We start from the raw sequence: 20423 nt of genomic DNA, 5'->3' as shown, positions 1-20423 counted from the left end.
TAACTGGCGTAGTATCGTTTTCATCAATCTCATCATCGTCGTTTACATCATAATTCAAGGCTACCGCATCAGTTCTGAAATACATATCACTAACTCTCATTGGTTTGATCTGTTTTCTGGCTTGATTGTTCCACGCGCATCCTTCCTCCGTACATGATTTATCATTTAGAAAATTTTCAATAGCATGATTAAGTTTATAAAGTACTGCGATTACATGATTGCACGTCTCTCCATAACCTGCTGTGCAACTGCACCACGCTGCCTTTATATCACTAGTCTGGCGATCACAAGATATCCAAACGTTATGAGGACTATCGTTGATTTTCTGCGAAGGTGTTACTGTTGATTTATATACGATGATTGGAATAGATAAATTAATTAATTCATACATGATTGGTCCGACGTATCCGCTTGCAAAGTAGTAATAGGCCTTCATGGTTTTGTACTTTCCGATGTAATCGATATTGTAATCTCTGTGTTCAAGGATGAATTTGAATATCTGTCCTATGTTCAGCATGGTCCAATTTCTCATATCGGTGGACCAATTCGATGTTGATTTCGGATCGTGCTGGTTGTCGAGTCCTGCCTTTATTAGCGTAAGGTTGTAATTCATCGATTAGTTTTTTCCCGATTTGGACGTCGCTTATTTTAAGTGGAGTTTTATTTTCCCATGCACAAAAGCATCTTGCGACCAATTCAGCTTTCGTGCCCGTCGTCCTTAAACCGCGAGCGCATAAATACGATTTTAATTTGTCTACAGTCAATTTGACAAAATCATCGTATCCCTGGATCTCAGCCATTCTGAAATGGAAATAAAATCAATTTTTCAAATTAAGAAGCTTTCATAACAAACATGTGTATTACGTTTATTTACAGATGGGGAAATATGACAATTGCTGTTTTTGTGAAAACGCAAGAAATTATCCGTTCTCAGAGATAAAAAAAACCTCATGTAGATGGAAAATTGATATATTACGACATTGTTCGACGCAATGATCCAACATTTGTGAATCACTGTAAAACCGCACTAGAAAAAAATGGGTAAGCAGCTAACAGTGACGTCGAAGGTCTGCTCAAATCATTTCATCGATGGGAGGCCGACCGATATCAACCCTTATCCATACGTTACAAACGAGGAACAAAATATGCCAAAGAAGCGAAAAAATAGAGATTGTTCACGTTCGGTGATTAGTAAGAAGACCACAACGCAGCCGATATATACGGGTGTTGCGGTAGACGGTTCAGGTGATGGGAACACGATGAGCCTGACATCGTGCGTCGCATTTGATGAGATGACGCGGGATGTTGACGTAAAGTTCTTTACCGGTTTCGATAATCGGGCAACTTTGAAAACTATTTTTAATTTCTTGTCTGAAAAAGCTGCCTGTATGGTTTATTGGAGAGGTGGTCAAACAAGAGAAACTCTGTCGAACAATAAGATGGGTAGAAGGAGAAAACTAATCCTCGAAGATGAATATTTCATGGTTTTGATGCGTTTACGTCTGGGGTTATTGGTTCGTGATTTATCGCACCGTTTCAACGTATCAATTTCTGCCGTTAGCTCGATATTTTCAACGTGGATACATCTAATGAGGCTTGAATTATCATGTATCATTATCTGGCCTTCAAAGAATCAAACCAAAGCTCTTCTACCAGCTGCATTTGTTCAGTTTTATCCGCATACAAGGTGTATCGTGGACTGCACTGAAATTTCTATTGAAACGCCAACAGCGCTCGACCTACAAGCAGCTACTTGGAGCGACTACAAACATTCTAATACGATAAAGTTTTTGATTGCCATTACTCCAAGTGGATTGATATCGTACGTTTCGCCTTGCTACGGAGGTCGTGCTAGTGATAAATATATATTCACTGATTGCGGTATTCTCGACTTCATTGAACCACACGACGAAATAATGGCCGACCGAGGTTTCAAAGTTCAGGAAATTTTAATATCAAGACACGCAACGTTAGCAATCCCCCCGATTGTTTATCATAATGCACAGATGACCAAGGATTCAGTGAAAACTACATCCCGAATTGCAAACGTCCGGATATATGTTGAGCAAGCTATAGGGCGGATGAAGAATTTCAGAATTTTAAAGAATACGCTGGAGGTCAAAACCGTTCCTTTAATGGATGATGTAGTTATTGTTTGCGTGGAAATATCAAATGTCAAGCGCGCACTTTGCTCTTAAATTAAGGATCATGTTGTTATTAATTAATTTTTGAAACAATATCTGTGTGTACTAATTCAATAATTACTACGAATAATGATATGATAAACTGTGTTAATTTAATTCTACCTAAAATAAAGTTATTTAATAATAAATAATAACTTTATTTCGAATAGGCTTATTAATTAGGCCTGGCCTATTAACTGTTAGGCCCTACTGTAAATATTTATTAGCTGTGAATTGTATATCGAATTATAAATTTTAGCGTTGAAATTGGTTTTCAAAGGATTTGGTTTCCTTAACCTTAATTAAATAATAAAACATTTTTATTTTCAACACATTTGTTTGGTTTTATGGCCATAAGGAATCCCCTGTTTGATACATGTACCGTACACGTATGTCTACCCCGGATCCGGCTCGTATTGCCTTGCTCAAACTATAAGTTCAGATTAATCTAAAATCAGTCATGATTCAAAAGTTCCTAATTCTCTCTCTTGGAAATGGCTGGTTGAATACCCAGTGACGACATCGTAAAATAGAACTGTGGTACCGGTACCCGGCAGTTAAAACTGACCCCGCTGGGACGTTAGATCAGAGACTTGTGGTATCTTTTGTAGCCCTAATCTATTGAGCCATGGCTCTTAGCCATATGTTTCATTGTTATTTCAGTAATTTATTTGATTACATTCGGGTCTTGAAAAATAACAGTAAAGTTAAATTGAATTAAATATATTTTGGCCTTTACGGCTTCCCATAGTCACTCTCCTAGGAGCGCCACTGCATATGAACTTTGAACTAAAATGGTTGGCAGCCGCTCGAAATATACGCACATTTCGCGAAACAATAGGATATTTCTCAGGCCTACGGATGCGATAAGGTAAGTCTATAGCACCCTAAGAATGATAATAACACACTGATTATAAATCAGTTGCTCGATACTTACCTCAAATGATCATTAAGTCGTAGATGAAGATTCAATCGTCTTTTACTAGGTGATCATTAAGCGCCATCTAGTGGTCATTGGCAACCCCGAGAAAAATGGCGTAAGAGATAACGAAATTCTCTATTGGTCATTGGTGGTCAGTGATGGTCAGTGATGAATTTGCAAAGATGATTCCTTAGTAGTTTGAAAACAAACATTACATGATAAATTTCCGAAATTCGAAGTCAAGTGTTCAGACTCGGGGATATCTCAATTGGTCAGTTACTGACCATCATGGTGTCACCATTGTAGTCTATAGCTCAAATGAAACATGTGGAACCGACGAAGGGGCCCAAAAGCGTTAAGTCATTTCCTGGAGTGACGTGATCCAAAAATGCCCTAACTGGAAAAGGCAGTCTCTCAATTGGATGAAACCAAATCGGACAGGACAAAGTAATAGGGGTAATGGGCTTTCAAGCCAAAGGTCGAACGGTCGAGCTCATTAAAAAACAAAACATTAAAAGTAATTTAAAACTATAATATATTTTCATAACCGTGTGCATTTTATATTATAACTAAATATTTATTCTAAGATATCAATAATTTGAATTTAAAAACCATATTGTATTAAATCAATTGGTCGCTCCACTTCGCTACCGCTCCGCTCCGCGACCAATTGATTTATTTACAATACACAAATTCATATAATCAAATATATTTTAATAATAATAATTATTCTATTATTCAACTGAAATACACACGGTTATGAAAATATATTATAGTTTTAAATTACTTTTAATATTTGTTTTTAATGAACTTGACCATTCAACCTTTAACCTGAAAGCCCATTACCCCTATTACTCTTAAAATAATCATGTACATGAATATCATTTAAATTGACAGATTATTCAATATAAAAGTATATATTTACAACATTATTTCAATATTCATATTTGTGTGAGTTAGATTTTTAAACATTAAAAGTGTTAGTTAGTAAAGTGTGATTGAAATAATACATGATATAAATCATTGAACTTCTAAAATCAATTTTAATAAAAAATTTAGTATTAAAATGGAAGCAAATAAGTACTACTGCCCAACATGTGATATCAATATAGATAAATCCCAAAAAGCAAGACACAATAAAACTAAAACACATTTAGAGAATAAATTGAAATTAGAATATGAAGATGATATATTAGAAACTAAATTAGATGAATTAAAGAATGAAAAAGAAACATACAAATGTGATACATGTAATCAATCATTCAGTGATAAAAGATATTATAAAGAACATTTAAAATCTAAAAGTCATATTAGAAATATGAATAATGATATTTTAGGTGAAGATTATTTTGATAAAGATAATGATAAGAAACAGAAGACAATTAAAAGCATAAAAAATAAATTAAACAATAAAAGACCGTACATGGAAGATGTAAGAAAATATATTAATTCATTAGATAATAAAAAAGATATAGAGATAACCGAAGCATTTAAAAGTGATATTGGTCCAACAGCTATCGAGTTTAAATTTCATAAAGGAAAAACATTAGAAGAAAATAAAAAACATTTAGAAAATATGAAAGAAATAATAAAAATAAGTAATTAAAATTAGTATATCTTCTAAAGTAAAGTTTATAAAATCTGAAGATAAACCAATATATAATATAAATTCTCATTCACAACATATTATATATAAACAACATATAGATGATAAATTAGATAAATGTTATAATGAAGTAAAAACTAAAATAGAAGAGAAATATTTTGAAGGATCTGGTTTAATATTTGATGAAATAATATTTATGACTTTACATGTTTAACACAAAATATAATTAGTTAACAAAATCAAAACCTATAGATGAAAATAATGTATCATATTATAAAGAACCAGATATTGAAGCATCGAGTTATATTAAACTACCATTTAAAACTAATGCTGTAATAAATGTACAAAATGATGATGATAAATGTTTTCTATGGGCTATAATAAGTTGTTTACACCCAGTTGAAGATTATAAACAACATAGTTTTAGATTAACTCATTATAAACCATTTGAAAATAATTATAAGATAGATAAGTATCCTGTTAGAATTAAAAACGTCCCAAAGATAGAAAGAGATAATAATTTAAGAATAAATGTATTTGATTTAATCAAATTACCAAATACAAAAGGTAACAATATAAAACATTATACATTAGAACCTTTATATCTATCAAAAGATTATGATTCAAATGATGTAATAGATATACTATATTATGAGAATCATTATATGTGGATTAAACAAATCGATTTATTTTTTAAATCAGAAAATGATCACCATAAAATATATCTTTGTAGAAAATGTTTACATAGATTCAGTAATGAAAGTACATTATTAAATCATAAACAATTATGTGAAAATCATGATTATTGTAAATTAGTTTTACCAAATGAAAAGGATAAAATATTAGAATTCAAAAAATATGATTACAAAAATAAAGTACCATTTGTAATATATGGAGATTTTGAATCATTAAATAAAGAAATAACTGATCAAGATAGAAAAGAAATATATTATAAGAGAAAGAAATTAAATTCTAATGAAAATGATTATTCTGAAGAACCACCAAAAACAAATACTATTAAAAAGATTCATCAATCAGCTGCTGCTTTCGGGTTATGTATAAAATCTGATTATCCAGAACTAATTGAAAGTGAATTTTATGATTATAGAAATGAAAATGTTATCAATCATTTTTGTGACTTATTAATTGAATATGAAATAAGATTTAGTAAATTATTGAATACAAATATAGAAATTATAATGACAGAAGAAGATAAAGAAGAATTTGCGTTTGCAGATAAATGTTATTATTGTGAAAAGATATTTAATTTTAAAGATAAAAAAGTAAGAGACCATAATCATTTGAACGGAAAGTTTAGAGGCGCTGCTACACATGATAATTGTAACTTACAAGCTAAGAAAATCAATTTTGTACCAGTTATATTTCATAATCTATCAGGATATGATGCACATTTATTCATCAAACAGTTATGCCATAAAATAGAAGAAATTAATAATGAAATAGAACGATTAAATTCAAATAGATCAAAAGATAAAATACCAACTTATAAATTTAGAATGTTAGCTAAAACATCTGAGAATTATATATCATTCCAATTTGGTTGCCTAAGATTTATAGATTCATATAGATTTTTAAATAGTTCATTAGATTACTTATCAAAATCATTAGTTGATGATGAATTAAAGATATTAAAAGAATATTACCCAAATAATGATGATTTTCAATTAATGAGATATAAAGGAGCAATTCCACATTCATTTTATAAATCACATAATGATTTCAATATAACTGAATTATTAAAAGAACAATTTTATGATGAATTAAAAAATGAATATGTTAAAGATGAAGTATATAATAGAACATTGAATATTTGGAATCATTTCAAAATAGAAAATCATGGGCAATTAGTAGATTTATATTTAAAATCAGATGTATTATTATTATCGGATATATTCGAAAGGTTTAGTGATGTAAACCTAAAATATTTTAATATTGATCCTTGTCATTGTTATTCATCACCAGGTTTAACATGGGATTGTGGCTTAAAATTTACAGATATAAAAATGGATTTGTCAACAAAAATAGATCAATTATTATTATTTGAAAAATCTATAAGAGGAGGTGTTTCAGGTGTATTAGGTGATAGATATTTCAATGTAAATGATAACCCTGGATATAAGTTATTATATATAGATGCAAATAATTTGTATGGTTGGGCAATGATGGAACCACAACCTTATGGAGTATTTGAATTAACTGAAGTTTTACAGAATGAAAATAATGATAAATTTGATTGGAAGAAAAGAATTCTAGATATTGCAGATGATTCAGATACTGGTTACTTCTTTGTTGTAGATTTAGAATATCCTGAACATATTAAATTTAAATCTAGAAATCTAGCTTACTGTCCCGAACATAAAACTGTAACTCATGAAGAATTATCAAATTATCAAAAAAGATTAAACCCGAAAATCATATTCATACAGAAAAGATAATGGTAACTCAGGAAGATAAATATAATTATGTAGTACATTATAGAATGTTAAAGTTTTATCTAAAACAAGGAATAATTCTAAAAAAAGTACATAGATATATTTCATTCAGCCAATCTAAGTGGTTAGAAAAGTATATAGAATTTAACGCCAAACAGAGAACTAAAGCTCAAACTGATTTCGAAAAAGATTTCTTCAAGTTAATGAATAATGCATTCTATGGTAAGACTTGTGAAAATATTAGAAATAGAAATGATATTGAGTTAGTTAGTAATGGTAAAAGAATTAGACATTTACAATCATATCCTAAGTTCATTGGTAACAGAATATTTGATGAAAATTTAGCTGCAGTTAAAATGAGAAGAACATCAATGAAATTTAATAAACCAATCTATGTTGGCGCTTCAGTTTTAGAATTATCAAAATTACTAATGTATGAATTCTATTATAATGTATTACAACCACTTTTTGGAGAAAAACATATAGAAATATTATATTTTGATACCGACAGTTACATATTAAAGATAAAAACTGATAACATAACAGATGATTTAAAAACATTAAAACATCATTTTGATTTTAGAAATTATCCTAAAAATCATGAATTGTTTAGCAATGATAATAAAAAAGTTCCCGGTAAATTCAAAGATGAATTAGGCGGTGAAGAAATGATTGAATTCATTGGTATTAGATCTAAAATGTATTCATATAAAACTTAAGACCACGAAGCTAAAAAGTTAAAAGGAATAACCAAAAGTGTAGTAGAAAAGAATATTCATTTCAAAGATTACATCAATTGTATATTCAATGAAGAAGTTAGAAAACATAAAATGAGATGTTTAAGATCTGAAGATCATGAAATGTTTATTGAAAAAATTGAAAAGATAAGTCCAAACCCATTTGATGATAAAAGATATATTTTAGATGATGGAATTCCTACAGTTGCTTATGGTTGTAATTTATATGAATACTTAAAATTTAAAAGAGAAGAAACAAAAGAGAACGAGATAATGAAAAGAATTCTAACGTGTTAATCAAATTTTAATAAAAATATGTATTATAAATGGAGAGTAAACAAACACACAGTGAGAACAACAAATTATTTCTATATAGAATAAAAGATACTACAAATGTAAAATCTGTAGATTATAAATTCAAAAAGTTAACAGAATTAACAATCCATAAGAAATATCTAATTACAGATATTGTTACATTTACTAATAACTATGGAGATAAATTAGTTATACACTTAGAATATGAAGGATTAAAAGGAAATACATATAAATTCAGAACATATTTACCGGATAGATTTCATAGATTATCAAGTGAAGATCTAGAAGAATTATGTTCTGGTGATTTCTATTTCGTATACAAAGGTAAGAATGAAAAAGGGCACCATGAAATAGATTTCGAATAAAATATGTAAAATAAATGGTAGAATTAAAAGAATACAGAATATTTGTTGATTCTAGAAGACTTACTAATTATAAATCACATAATTTACTAGTACAATTAGATAGAGAATTCAAGAATTGTGTTGATTTAAAATTAGTTAATATAAGTTTATGTAATTCTTTTTATAATATATCGAATAAAACTATTGAACATAGAGCCTTTTTAGTTTTTAATAGACACATAGATTCATGGGTCTATATATATTTAACACCGGGGTTATATAATTTAGATACATTAGCACAAGAAATTAATAGAAAAGCCTGGCACAAATTAGGTAGTAGTTCTGGGTTTAGTATTAGATTTTAAAAAGTGATAGTTCTGATAGAATAAAGATAAGGTTGTCTAATAGTGAAAAACATAAATTTATGGTAAAAAAACCTATAGCTAAACTGTTAGGAATTCTTCCAGATAGATCTTTTACAAATATTGATGTTGCTACACCAAACTTAATACCTTACACGCATTTTTATATTTATTGCAATTTAATCGATCCTACAAAATATTCGAAGCAACTAAAGATATAACTTGTAATTCTGGTTTACTAAACATTTTACCATTGAAGAATGTTAAAGAATTTGGAACGCAAATAAATTATAATTTAACAGAATGTGATTTCAAACCATGCATTCCTCGTTTTAATAATTTTAGATTAGAAATTAGAAATCACAATGGATATTTAATTGATTTGAATAACTTTCCTGTAATTTATGAATTAGTTATAAGATGTAAAGAGTAATTTTTTTCACTATATAAATGAATATAACTGTTGGACCGAGTATATGTTTTGGGTTTGATTTTAAACATGGTAAAGAAATGAGAATTAAACTAAATGATGTAATTACTGATATAAAAAGTAAATCATTTAACAATGCATCAATGATTAATAAAGAAAATTATAATATAGAAAAAGTAATTGATTTAATTAAATCACCTTTAGAATATTATGAATTAAATGAAGATGGAATTATTGATGATATTAAAAACATATTAACCAAAATATGTGATAATCATAAAAGTAGTAATGAAATAAATGTTGAAATAATCATAAATAAGTTAACTAAATATTTTGAAGATAGTAATTTTTTTGATAAATAAATGAGTGATTAATAAGTGGATAATAACTGGATTATATAATGGCGCATTACTATCAGTTGGAACTGTTGGTTATTCAATGGTATTAAAAAAAGTATTTAAAAGGGGAAGTGTTAATGTTGATAGATTTGATATAAATGATATTTTAAAATTAACGTTAGCAGTTACTTTATCTAATTTAACTATTGATTATTTGGAAAAACAAAAATATATTCCTCCCATATAAATGCGTAATTATTTTACTAAATAAATGGCTTCTGCAATTATAACTATCATAGGATCGGCAATTGTTAACGCTTTAGCATTTACTGGTGGTGGTTATTTATTCAAGCATATTGATAGAAATGGTTCATTAACAGAACAAAAAAGACATAACTTAGCATTAGAGATATACAATAAAGCAGCAGAAGAATATAGAGAAAAACGACAAAACTATATGGATTATATTAACAAAGAATTATATGATCAGAAGATTTCACATAGAGATTTTCAATCAGTTGATGATGCAATGAGTTTATATAACGCGGTAACAAATAAAGAAAAATTACATCCATACAAACCTAAATTATCAGATTATTATACCCCAAGTAAAGAACAGCAGAAATATGAAATAATATGGATTTTAAGTGGAACAGTTATTGTTATATTTGTTGCTTATAAGTTTACTAATAAGTAATTTTTTTGCTAAATAAATGGAAGATAAAGTTGATAATATTGATATTATTCCTCATGATATAAATAAAACTAAATTAAAAACATATTTAGAAAAACAAATATTAGAATTTGAAAGTGACTTAAAGATAAAAAAGAAAAAATATTTAAAAAGTAAAATTATATATTATTTGATTATAAGTGGTTCGGTTACAATTAGTTCTGTAATAACATTTCTAGCAATATTCAGTCCATTAACACCTTTAGCTATATCAATTGGTGTATTAGGATTAAGTTCAAGTGTATTAACTAGTATAAGTTCAAAATTAAATATAAAAAGTAATAAAGAAAAAATTAAAACTAATATAAAAGAAATTAATAAATTAAAGAATACACTAGATTATATAATAAGTTTAAATGGCTATATAACAGTTGAAGAACAAGATAAATTATTAAAAGAATTAATAAATTATTAATTTTTTAGTTATATAAATGGCAGATAGTTTTCCAAAAGCTTTCTTATATAATAAATCAATTAAATATAATATTCCTGCAATAGATTTTAATAAAGATATTACATACAGAAATGAAGTTTTAAATTCACTAATTGATTTATATATTTATGTTACTGAAAGTAATAATTTTCATGTAAAGATGGAAAATATATTTCATGTGTATACAATTAATTTCAAAAATTTAAATGAGGCAAAACAATGGTTATTAAAATCTAATATGAAGTATTGGCAGAACCAATTAAATTTTGCTGTTTATTGCGCAACAACAGGATGTGGAATTAGCTGGAATGATCATTTAAACAAACCAAGTTTACCATTGATGTTATCACTTTTTAGATTTCATACATATTTTTAAATAAAATTAATATTAGATGAATTAGAATGTCCTTTACCAGGTTCAAAATATTTTAAAGAATTGAATAATAATATTAATTTTTCTAAGTTTTATAAAATATGTAATGAATTTGATATTAATTCAAATAAAGATTTTAGAGCAAAAATTGGAACAATGGGTGGATTAGGAATATTGTATACTAAAGAATTTGGAAAAATAATGACAAATTCAGATATAAGAACACTAAATTGGAATGAATTACCAAAATATTATAATAATATAAACAACAAAATAATAATGGTTGGGTTAATTTCATTTTAGAAAATAGTGAAGGTTTTACTAAAGCTGGAATACAAAGAATAAATCAATCAATTAGAACTTATTTGATATGTATTTTAGGCGCGCAAGTTGAAACAAGATCCCCAATAATTGGAAATGATAACACTTCATTCGATGCGCAGAAACAATTCAAAGTATTATTTGAAGATTCAATTCATAATGATAAAAATAGATCGATTCCAGAAAAAATTGTAAGATATCAGATAGCAACAATGAATAATTCATTTGGTTTAAATGATATAAATAAAAAGATTATTACTGCTCCAAAATTAATGGAAGGTGAAAAAAATAAAAAGCACATTCAATCAACTGAAACTAAAACTAATAATATTAAATTAAATAATGATTCTAAAATAAAAGATTACAATACATCAGAAGATATAAAAACTGATAATATTCAACATGAAATAATTAAACTAAATGATGATAATAAATCCCATGAAAATGCTAAATTAGCTTTAACTTGTATAGGAATTGTAATCGGAGGAATATTATATTTTAGATTTTAATTTTTTGTTATGTAAATGGATGTAAAAGGTGGAGAAGATTATGAAATGGAAGGCATGGGAAATAATGATGATGCCAATACTAACAATGATGATTATATGACTGCTGATACTAATATTGATAATGATAATGATACAACATATAATTCTAATTTAGCAGATAGTGGTTCTAAAGCCCCATCAACAGATGAATTTGATAGAAGAACTAGATCGAGAATACCTACTGAAAATTTAGACCCAGGTTTATCAAAGGAAGATATTGAAAATATTGATTTTATGTATGATTTTCAACGTGTATTTAAAGAATCTGGATATAATATAAATGATAGAGGCGCCAGACTTTTAGTACAAAAATTAAAACTTTTTAAAGGTAAATATTATTATCGTTTGGATGGTGATTATTATATTGATATCACTGATCAAAGAACAAAACTAAATAAAATATTAGCGGAATCAACTTTGAGAAAATTAGGTCCAGATTAAATTAAGAGAATAAGTATTAGTAATGAAATAACCAATGTTACACAAGAAGAAAGAGATGATAATATAAGAGTATTTAGTCAAAGAATTGATGACTTATTTAAAATAATCGATGATAATCCAGAAACAGAAACAACTTCTGAACAGAATAAAACTTCCAAAACTAGTAAACCTAAATCAAACGAAGTTCAAACTGAAAAACTTTTACCGAAGGGATTACTTGATTTAACTGATGATGAATTAGAATTATATCCTGAACAAACACGTAGAGAAATTAAAGGTATGCAAGAATCGGCTGATAAAATTGCGAATGAAAAAAGTATAAGAGATATTAAAATTAACAATTTAGAAAAAGAATTAACTGATAAAAATAAAGAAATAGAAAAATTAAAGTCTGATTTAGACCATCAAGCAATTGATAAAATAGAATATAGGCAAAAAGAATTAGGTTTATAAAAAGAAATTAATAATTTAAAAGATAATTTAGAAGTACTGAAAGGTGAAAGAGATATATTATTAAAAGAATTTGGTTATAATTTTAAAAGATTAAAAGATGTTTTTAAAGATTTGTTGATTAAACCAAATTCTAAAATATCATTGAAAGATAGAATAAGATTATTTAAGTTAGAAGGTATTACAATTCTTTCAATTCTAACAGCTGTAACTATGGTATTTACAACAATTGGTTTAGCAATATCAAATGCTTTGAAATCTACTCCTACTCCCAATAACCCAGATAAACCCCCGAATGATAATAATTCTATACAAGATAAAGTTAAGGATGGTTTAAAGAAATTAGCAAAATATTTATGGGAACTATCTAAAAAATCTGCTGCAGCATTACCAGGAATTATTGCATCAATTGTTGGTTTTATATTGAAATCTGCAGGAAACATTATTAACTTTGCTGCTGAACATATTATTTTATTTTTAATTACAGTTGTAAGTGCTATTATTTTTGGGTTAGTAAACATGATCAAAAATAAATAATTAATTTTTTTGTTAAATAAATGAGTGGGAGTTATATCAATCCTTCTAAGAATCATAGAATATCTAATGCTATTAAAGCAGAAAGATCACATCATATAATTACTCATAACCCTTCTAATATTAATCCCGATGAAACTTTATATGTTAGAATTCCTCGATTAACACAAAATACTTTTTATGTTCCAAATAGTATTTATTTATCAGCCGATATAAAAGTAATCGGTAATAATAATAATTATGTTGTTGATAATGTTGGAAGGTATTTGATTAAAAAATTAACAATAAAGATTGGTCCAGAAACAGTTTTCTCATTAGATGATTATAATTTATTTATGCATTATAAAGATTTATGGTTAACTAAAGAAAATAGAAATAATATGATATTTCAAGGCATCCAATCAGAAAACCAAAATAAATTAAGATCAGAAGCTAATAGCGCAATATTAACTAATTCTATAGATAAATTGATAAAAATTATATATGGAAGCAAATATAAAATTCCATTAGACTTTGAATTAATAAATAATAATGCACCTTTATATAAATACGCAATTCAAGAAGACGTTATATTCGAAATAACATTTGCTCCTGTAAATGAAATTGTATTATCTAGCGTTAATAAAGATATGAGTTATAAATTATCGAATATATGTTTAGAATATGAAACAGTAACTGATGAAAATATTGCAAGTATAATTCAAACTCAATACAATCAAGGATTTTCATTATTATATGATTATATTGATAAATTTAAAACTGTAACTATTAATGCAAATGATGAAATTATTAATGAGAATATTAACTTCCCAAGAAGATCTATTAAAGGTATATTAATATTTTTTACCATTGCAACGTAGACTAATGGCGCAATAAATGTTGATAATTATTATAATCCTGAAATAACAAAAGTAGAAATAACTATCGAAGGAATAGCAAATAAAATATTTTGTCAAGGAATGAGAATGATTGATCAATGGCCAGAAATTAGAAAACATTTTATGAATGAAAAAGTAAAATCATCTGAAAATTGTAATATTAATCAAATTGATTATTATACCGGTAATAAATATGCATTATGGTTAGATTTTAGGACAACAGAGGATAATTCATTACATGGTTCTGGAAAAAAATTACAAAACACTAAAGATGGAATACAATTATTCATGACAAAGAATAAAGGAATCAAAAATTTTAAAATGCACATTTATATTATATCTGACGCACAATTAAATATTGTAAATTCACAATTAGATAGTGTTATGTATTAAAATTTTAACTTTAATAAAAATATATATAATAAATGGAAGGAGGTAAAGTATATAAACATATTCCATACATAGATACACATGAAAATAATGATGGTTTATATTATGTAATACCTTGTAATATAGCTTTGATATTTGATCCTATTTTCAAAATTTATAAAACTAAACTAATAGAAATCGATAATAATTAAAGTGGTGTTGTTGATAATTTAAGTAATGTAATTGATAATAATGTAATACCTTCTACATCTAATAATGTAATACCTTCTACATCTAATAATGTAATACCTTCTACATCTAATAATGTATTACCTTCTACATCTAATAATGTAATACCTTCTACATCTAATAATGAAATAATATTAAATGTTAGTGAAAATAGAAATTATTGTGATTATTATAAAGGCGAGTTTTCAAACGCTCCATCAAATTGGAATAATCATATGAATACAAATTCACATATTACTAATGTTATATTGTTATAATGTTATAACGTATTGGTTTAAGAGAATTTATAGAACACCCATTTAGATATGTTACAAAGTTTGTTTGAAATCAAAAAGTAAATGGTAAAGAATTATATAAAGATTTATTATTAGCAACGCCTAATAAAGATGAATTAGATTTAACCGATGCTATTAAATTAGAATCAAACATTGTAAATGAAATATTAGGAGCAAACACTAATAAAGATAATAATGAAAATACAGGAAAGCGCATTGATAATAAAGATTCTATGAAACTTAAATCAGAAAATAAAGATATAGTTGAGATGACTAATAAGTATATCAATAAACCAATTATTTATGAAGATACGGTAGCGCATTTGAATAAATTGTTAGGGTCTGATAGTGAAAGTGATTCAGAAAGTGATTACCTAACACTCAAAAAGTAATAAAGGTTGAAAATTGTATAAAATAATAGTAAATAAAAAAGGGGGTTTTAAGTATTAAGGTATCTAATACGTATTTAATACATATCTAATACGTATCTAATACGTATTATTTGAAAATACCTTAAATTATATTTTCAAATTTATATTGAAACCTCAGTAATAATAAATAACCTTTATTATTTTCAAACTTATTCATATATTAGTTGAAAAAAATAAAAATAAATTGGTTGAAAATTGTATGAATAATATTTATTTAAAAAAAGGGGGTTTTAAGTATTAATGTATTTAATACGTATTAGATAGATATATAAATAGTTATTTTATAAATTTATATTCATATGGAAATTGTAATCTCAGTAATAATTTTGAACCTTTATTATTCTTTAATTTATTCATATATTCATCATGTAATTCAGTAGGTATAATTTGATTTTCTTCCAATGATTGTTGCATAGATTTTTTATCTTTGTTATAAAATAAAACTAGAAATCTTATATTCTTCCTAAAGTCTTTAATAATTGAATTATATTTTTGATTTAAAGCCGATGTTGTTATCCCAAAATGTCTTCCAGAGAAAGCTAAATAACATAACTCACTTTCTCTAACTTTTGAATCATGTAAATTTGCGCAATCATCTATAATGAATAATGTATTTGATCCTTTATAAGTATCAATTGCTATTTTTATACAATTATCTAAATTTTCTTTTACTGTTTTAGGATCTAATATAATAAACTTTTTTATCTTAACTATGTCTCTATTATATGTTTCATTCATTTCATAAGTAGGACAGAATAATATTATATTATCAAAATGATTCTTATAAATAGTTTCTAACAAATCTAATATGAAATGTGTTTTACCACAATTGGTTACTCCAGTAACTAACATATTATACGGTTCAAATATAAATAAATCTTTATTCATTTATTCTTTTAATTTTACTAGATAAAATCCATTCATTAAATTTATCATCATATCCTTTATATTTCACCAAAGAATACTTTCTTCCTTTAAGAGTTTTTGTTTTCAATACTTTTTCTATTTAGTATTCTATTTCATCTGGATTTGGTACAAGTGATAATTCTTGTTCATAGAAATAACCTAATATTTTTTCATCTTTTAAATCTTCTAATTTATAAACAAAAGGTTTAGTTAATATTATCTTTTTAATCTTAAATATTTCTTCTGTAAAATTTGGAGTATAACCTTTATAAAATGTTTTTCTATATTTAGATATTCTTACGTGTTGTCCAATTTTAAATTTAGGTTCTCCGAAATCATGTGTAACAAATGCGCCATATAAATTATTCCAAACTATTTCTGAATTATCTTCTTTTCTAGCTTGTATAGGTTTCATATTTATAGAACTATGTTTAGAATTATTATAACCTTTCACTAAATCATCTAACACATCGATATATTTATATGTTTCATTAGCAGTAAAATATTTCCAGATTCTAGTTTTCAATGTTTTATTAAATCTTTCTATAATAGATGCTTTTTTATCTGAATGTGTTGGAAAATATTCTACATCGTTATCAGATAATAGTTTTTTAAAATGTTTGTTATAAAATTCTTTACCTTCATCAAATTGTATCTTATCTGGAATAGCTTCTTTAAATATATTCTTAAAAGCATTTGTTACTTCGATACCAGTTTTATTTTTGATTGGAATTGACCATGCGTATCGACTGAATATGTCTATAACATTCAGTATCCAGAAATATCCTTTGTTGTATTCTTCTAAGTTCTTCATGTCAATTAAATCTGCTTGCCATTGTTGATCAATATATGAAACCATAACTTTTCTTGTTAAATAAGTTTTATCCATTTTCTTGTGTATTTGATATGTTGGTTGATTTTGTAACCATGATTTCAATTCACTATATTTTATATCACCGTGTGGGTGCCGTATGGCGCCATTTTCCTTATCAGATTTAATTTTACCCCATAATTCTGTAACGTTAGAATATGATACTTCACTTTCTGGGTTATAACATAAATCTCTTAAATATTGTTCTTTTTTCATCTTATTTTAATCCATTAATAATAATCTTGGTAATAGGTTTATTGTCATTGGAATCATATTTATCATCAGATTTGAATTTTGATTTATATATTACGCCGGATAATATAATAACTGTTACTTATCCAATTGTAATATATAATTTATAATTACTTCCAGCATGAGAAGAATCAGATGGATTATTATTTGAATCAATATCAGATAAAGTCTGTGATTCATTTATATCAGTTAATTTCTTTTTCTTAGCTTTTTTTAATTCTGAAGATCTTTTACCTAATTCTCTTGCCCATTTAATTTGTTTCTCGGATCTAGCCTTTTTCTTAACGCTATCACTCATTTATTTTAGTTAATTTTTGTTCTGATTCATTTTCTGTTTCGCTGTTTGGTTGTAGTACAGCGTCATCTGTTTCATTCTTACCTGATTTATATTCCATAGGCTTGATGTTCGAAAATGTTATGACGCCAGTAGAAATTAATGTCATAACCGATCCTAATTGAAATGAAGCATAACCAACCCATTTTTGTAATTCAGTCATAACTAAGTAGTCATTTTTCAAATCACTATATAATTTATTTTCATCATCAATTGGTATTAACTGGTTACATAACTTAGAATAACATTTGACAATACCATCTGAAATAGAATCATTTATTCGGGCCAATCTTGCCTCTTCATAAATCTTAAAATATTTTATTACTTTATCTGGTTTCATAGCATCTAATTCTTGAAAAGTAATGATTCTATTTAAAAACTCCTTAGTTTTTCCACCGGCAATCAATAGTTCTAGATGATGCTTACAATATAAATAGTATTCATAATCTATATTACAATTAACTTGAGCACAATTAGTTACAACTGTATCTTTATTATCACTTATACCCAAATCAACTAATGTCTTTTCAATATCAATACTATTCTTACTCGATTTCTTTGACATTTATATTAGAGAAAAAAAGCAAAAAAATATTATAAGTATTCTTCAAATGATACTAGCTAGTTAAAGCTAAAGAATTCTAGTATTGACTACTGATACTAGCTATTTGAATTTAAAGAATTTATATTTGAATCTATTCAAAATATAAAGTATTCTCTTTTTGAAAAGAAAATATTAAAAATATAATAGAATTCACTAGCTAGTTGAAGTTATTGTTTTTTTATTATATTTTATTTAAATTCTATTTGATATCTCACTACTTTTGTTTATCTATTAGGAGCAGTAATTATAACTGTCCAGATAAGTCATTTCGGATCCTTGATATCAAATTCCTCAACGTATTGTTCATTATTTGGATCATTGTTCCATTGATCAATAAATTTCTTTGCCTTTGTTAACTGTTCTAAATATAACTGTAAATCTAGTTTATTAGATTTGATTTGATTTTCTTTCTTTTCAAGAGGTCTTAAATTTTTTCAACCCCAAATAAGTTTTTTTATTGTATTCATCATTCATGTTAAATTTAGAAATCGGTAACACGTGATCAATATGGTAATAATCCCCATAATTATCTATATTCATTTTATCATCGAATTGAAATATAATCCATGATTTGAGAAATTCATCTGAACAACCCAATAGATTAGATAGTGTTTCTGAATGTGTTTCTTTGTTGAATAATTGTGTTAATCTAGATCTTAAGCATTGTTTCAATCTAAAATTAAGATCTGTTTGATATCTTTCTCTCATATATTCTGCCATATAATAATTATAATGTTCTATATTATCTTCTCGGTATTGTTTGGTATATAGTTTAAAACAAGTTTTACAGCAATATTGAAAACCATCATGGCTAATCTTACGCTTACTAAATTCTGTTAAAGCTAATTTATCTAATTCACATTTAGAACACTTCTTGTAATATATATTTATAACACCAGCGTTATTTGTAATATTGATAGTTTGTGGTTGTTCTGGTTCCATTTATTATACGTATTTTTTTACTAAATTGGTTAATATTTTAGAATCCTCTTCCATTTCTTCGACCAACGTCATCCTTTTTCATTCCTCGCTGCTTTTGATAAGTCAGTTTCGATTCCTTGATATCTAAATCATACCAGTTACAATACCCGCGTCAAATGCGGACATACAGGAGCGCTTTTGCTTAATGCGCATGCGTTAATCATAATGATATATTCATTCTATAAATTCTGTAAAATAGAAACAACACATGCGTTACATGCGTCACATGCGGCCATTTATGGCCGGTTTGGATCAATGCACATGTGTTAATCATAATTATATATTCATTATGCAAATAGAAACAACTGAACATAGAAAATTCAAACGCATTCATGTCCTCGTCACATGCGTTACATGCGCCACATGCGGCCATTGATGTCCGCTTTTGCTTAATACACATGCGCTAATCATAATTATATATTCATTCTGTAAAATAGAAACAACTGAACATAGAAAATTCAAACGCGTTCATGTCCGCGTCACATGCGTTACATGTGTCACCAATCAGATTTACACAATACATTATACAAGTTGTTCAGTCGTTTCTTCCAATACATCATTTGATTTCTATAAATACAATTTATAATTACAAACATTTTTTCAATTGCTGGTAAATATTTAACTACATCAACAAATGTTAAACTTAATCATTGGAGTCTTAATGTTTTTGAAATTCTTATATAGTTTCTTCGTTGATCTTTTGGCGATTCTTGTGTTTCTTGTGCTAATTTCTATTGGTTCGATATCCAT

At 26.6% G+C, this 20423-nt stretch overlaps 1 protein-coding gene across 1 annotated transcript; it reads left to right on the top strand.

Annotated features, from left to right (window-relative positions):
* The first annotated feature begins 1037 nt into the window (after positions 1-1037).
* On the top strand, positions 1038-2198 carry LOC141904343 (uncharacterized). The gene has a single exon (XM_074792928.1). It carries the CDS (start codon positions 1038-1040, stop codon positions 2196-2198), a length of 1161 nt encoding a protein of 386 aa, XP_074649029.1.
* The last annotated feature ends 18225 nt before the right edge of the window (positions 2199-20423 follow it).

This window comes from Tubulanus polymorphus, chromosome 4, assembly GCF_964204645.1.
Source record: "Tubulanus polymorphus chromosome 4, tnTubPoly1.2, whole genome shotgun sequence".
Taxonomy (NCBI): Eukaryota; Metazoa; Nemertea; class Palaeonemertea; order Tubulaniformes; family Tubulanidae; genus Tubulanus; species Tubulanus polymorphus.
This window is presented reverse-complemented; position numbering and strand designations above follow the sequence as displayed.

Bases quoted from the DNA above. Each gene is read 5' to 3' on its own strand.
- LOC141904343 (XM_074792928.1), top strand. From the start codon at position 1,038: ATGGGTAAGCAGCTAACAGTGACGTCGAAGGTCTGCTCAAATCATTTC.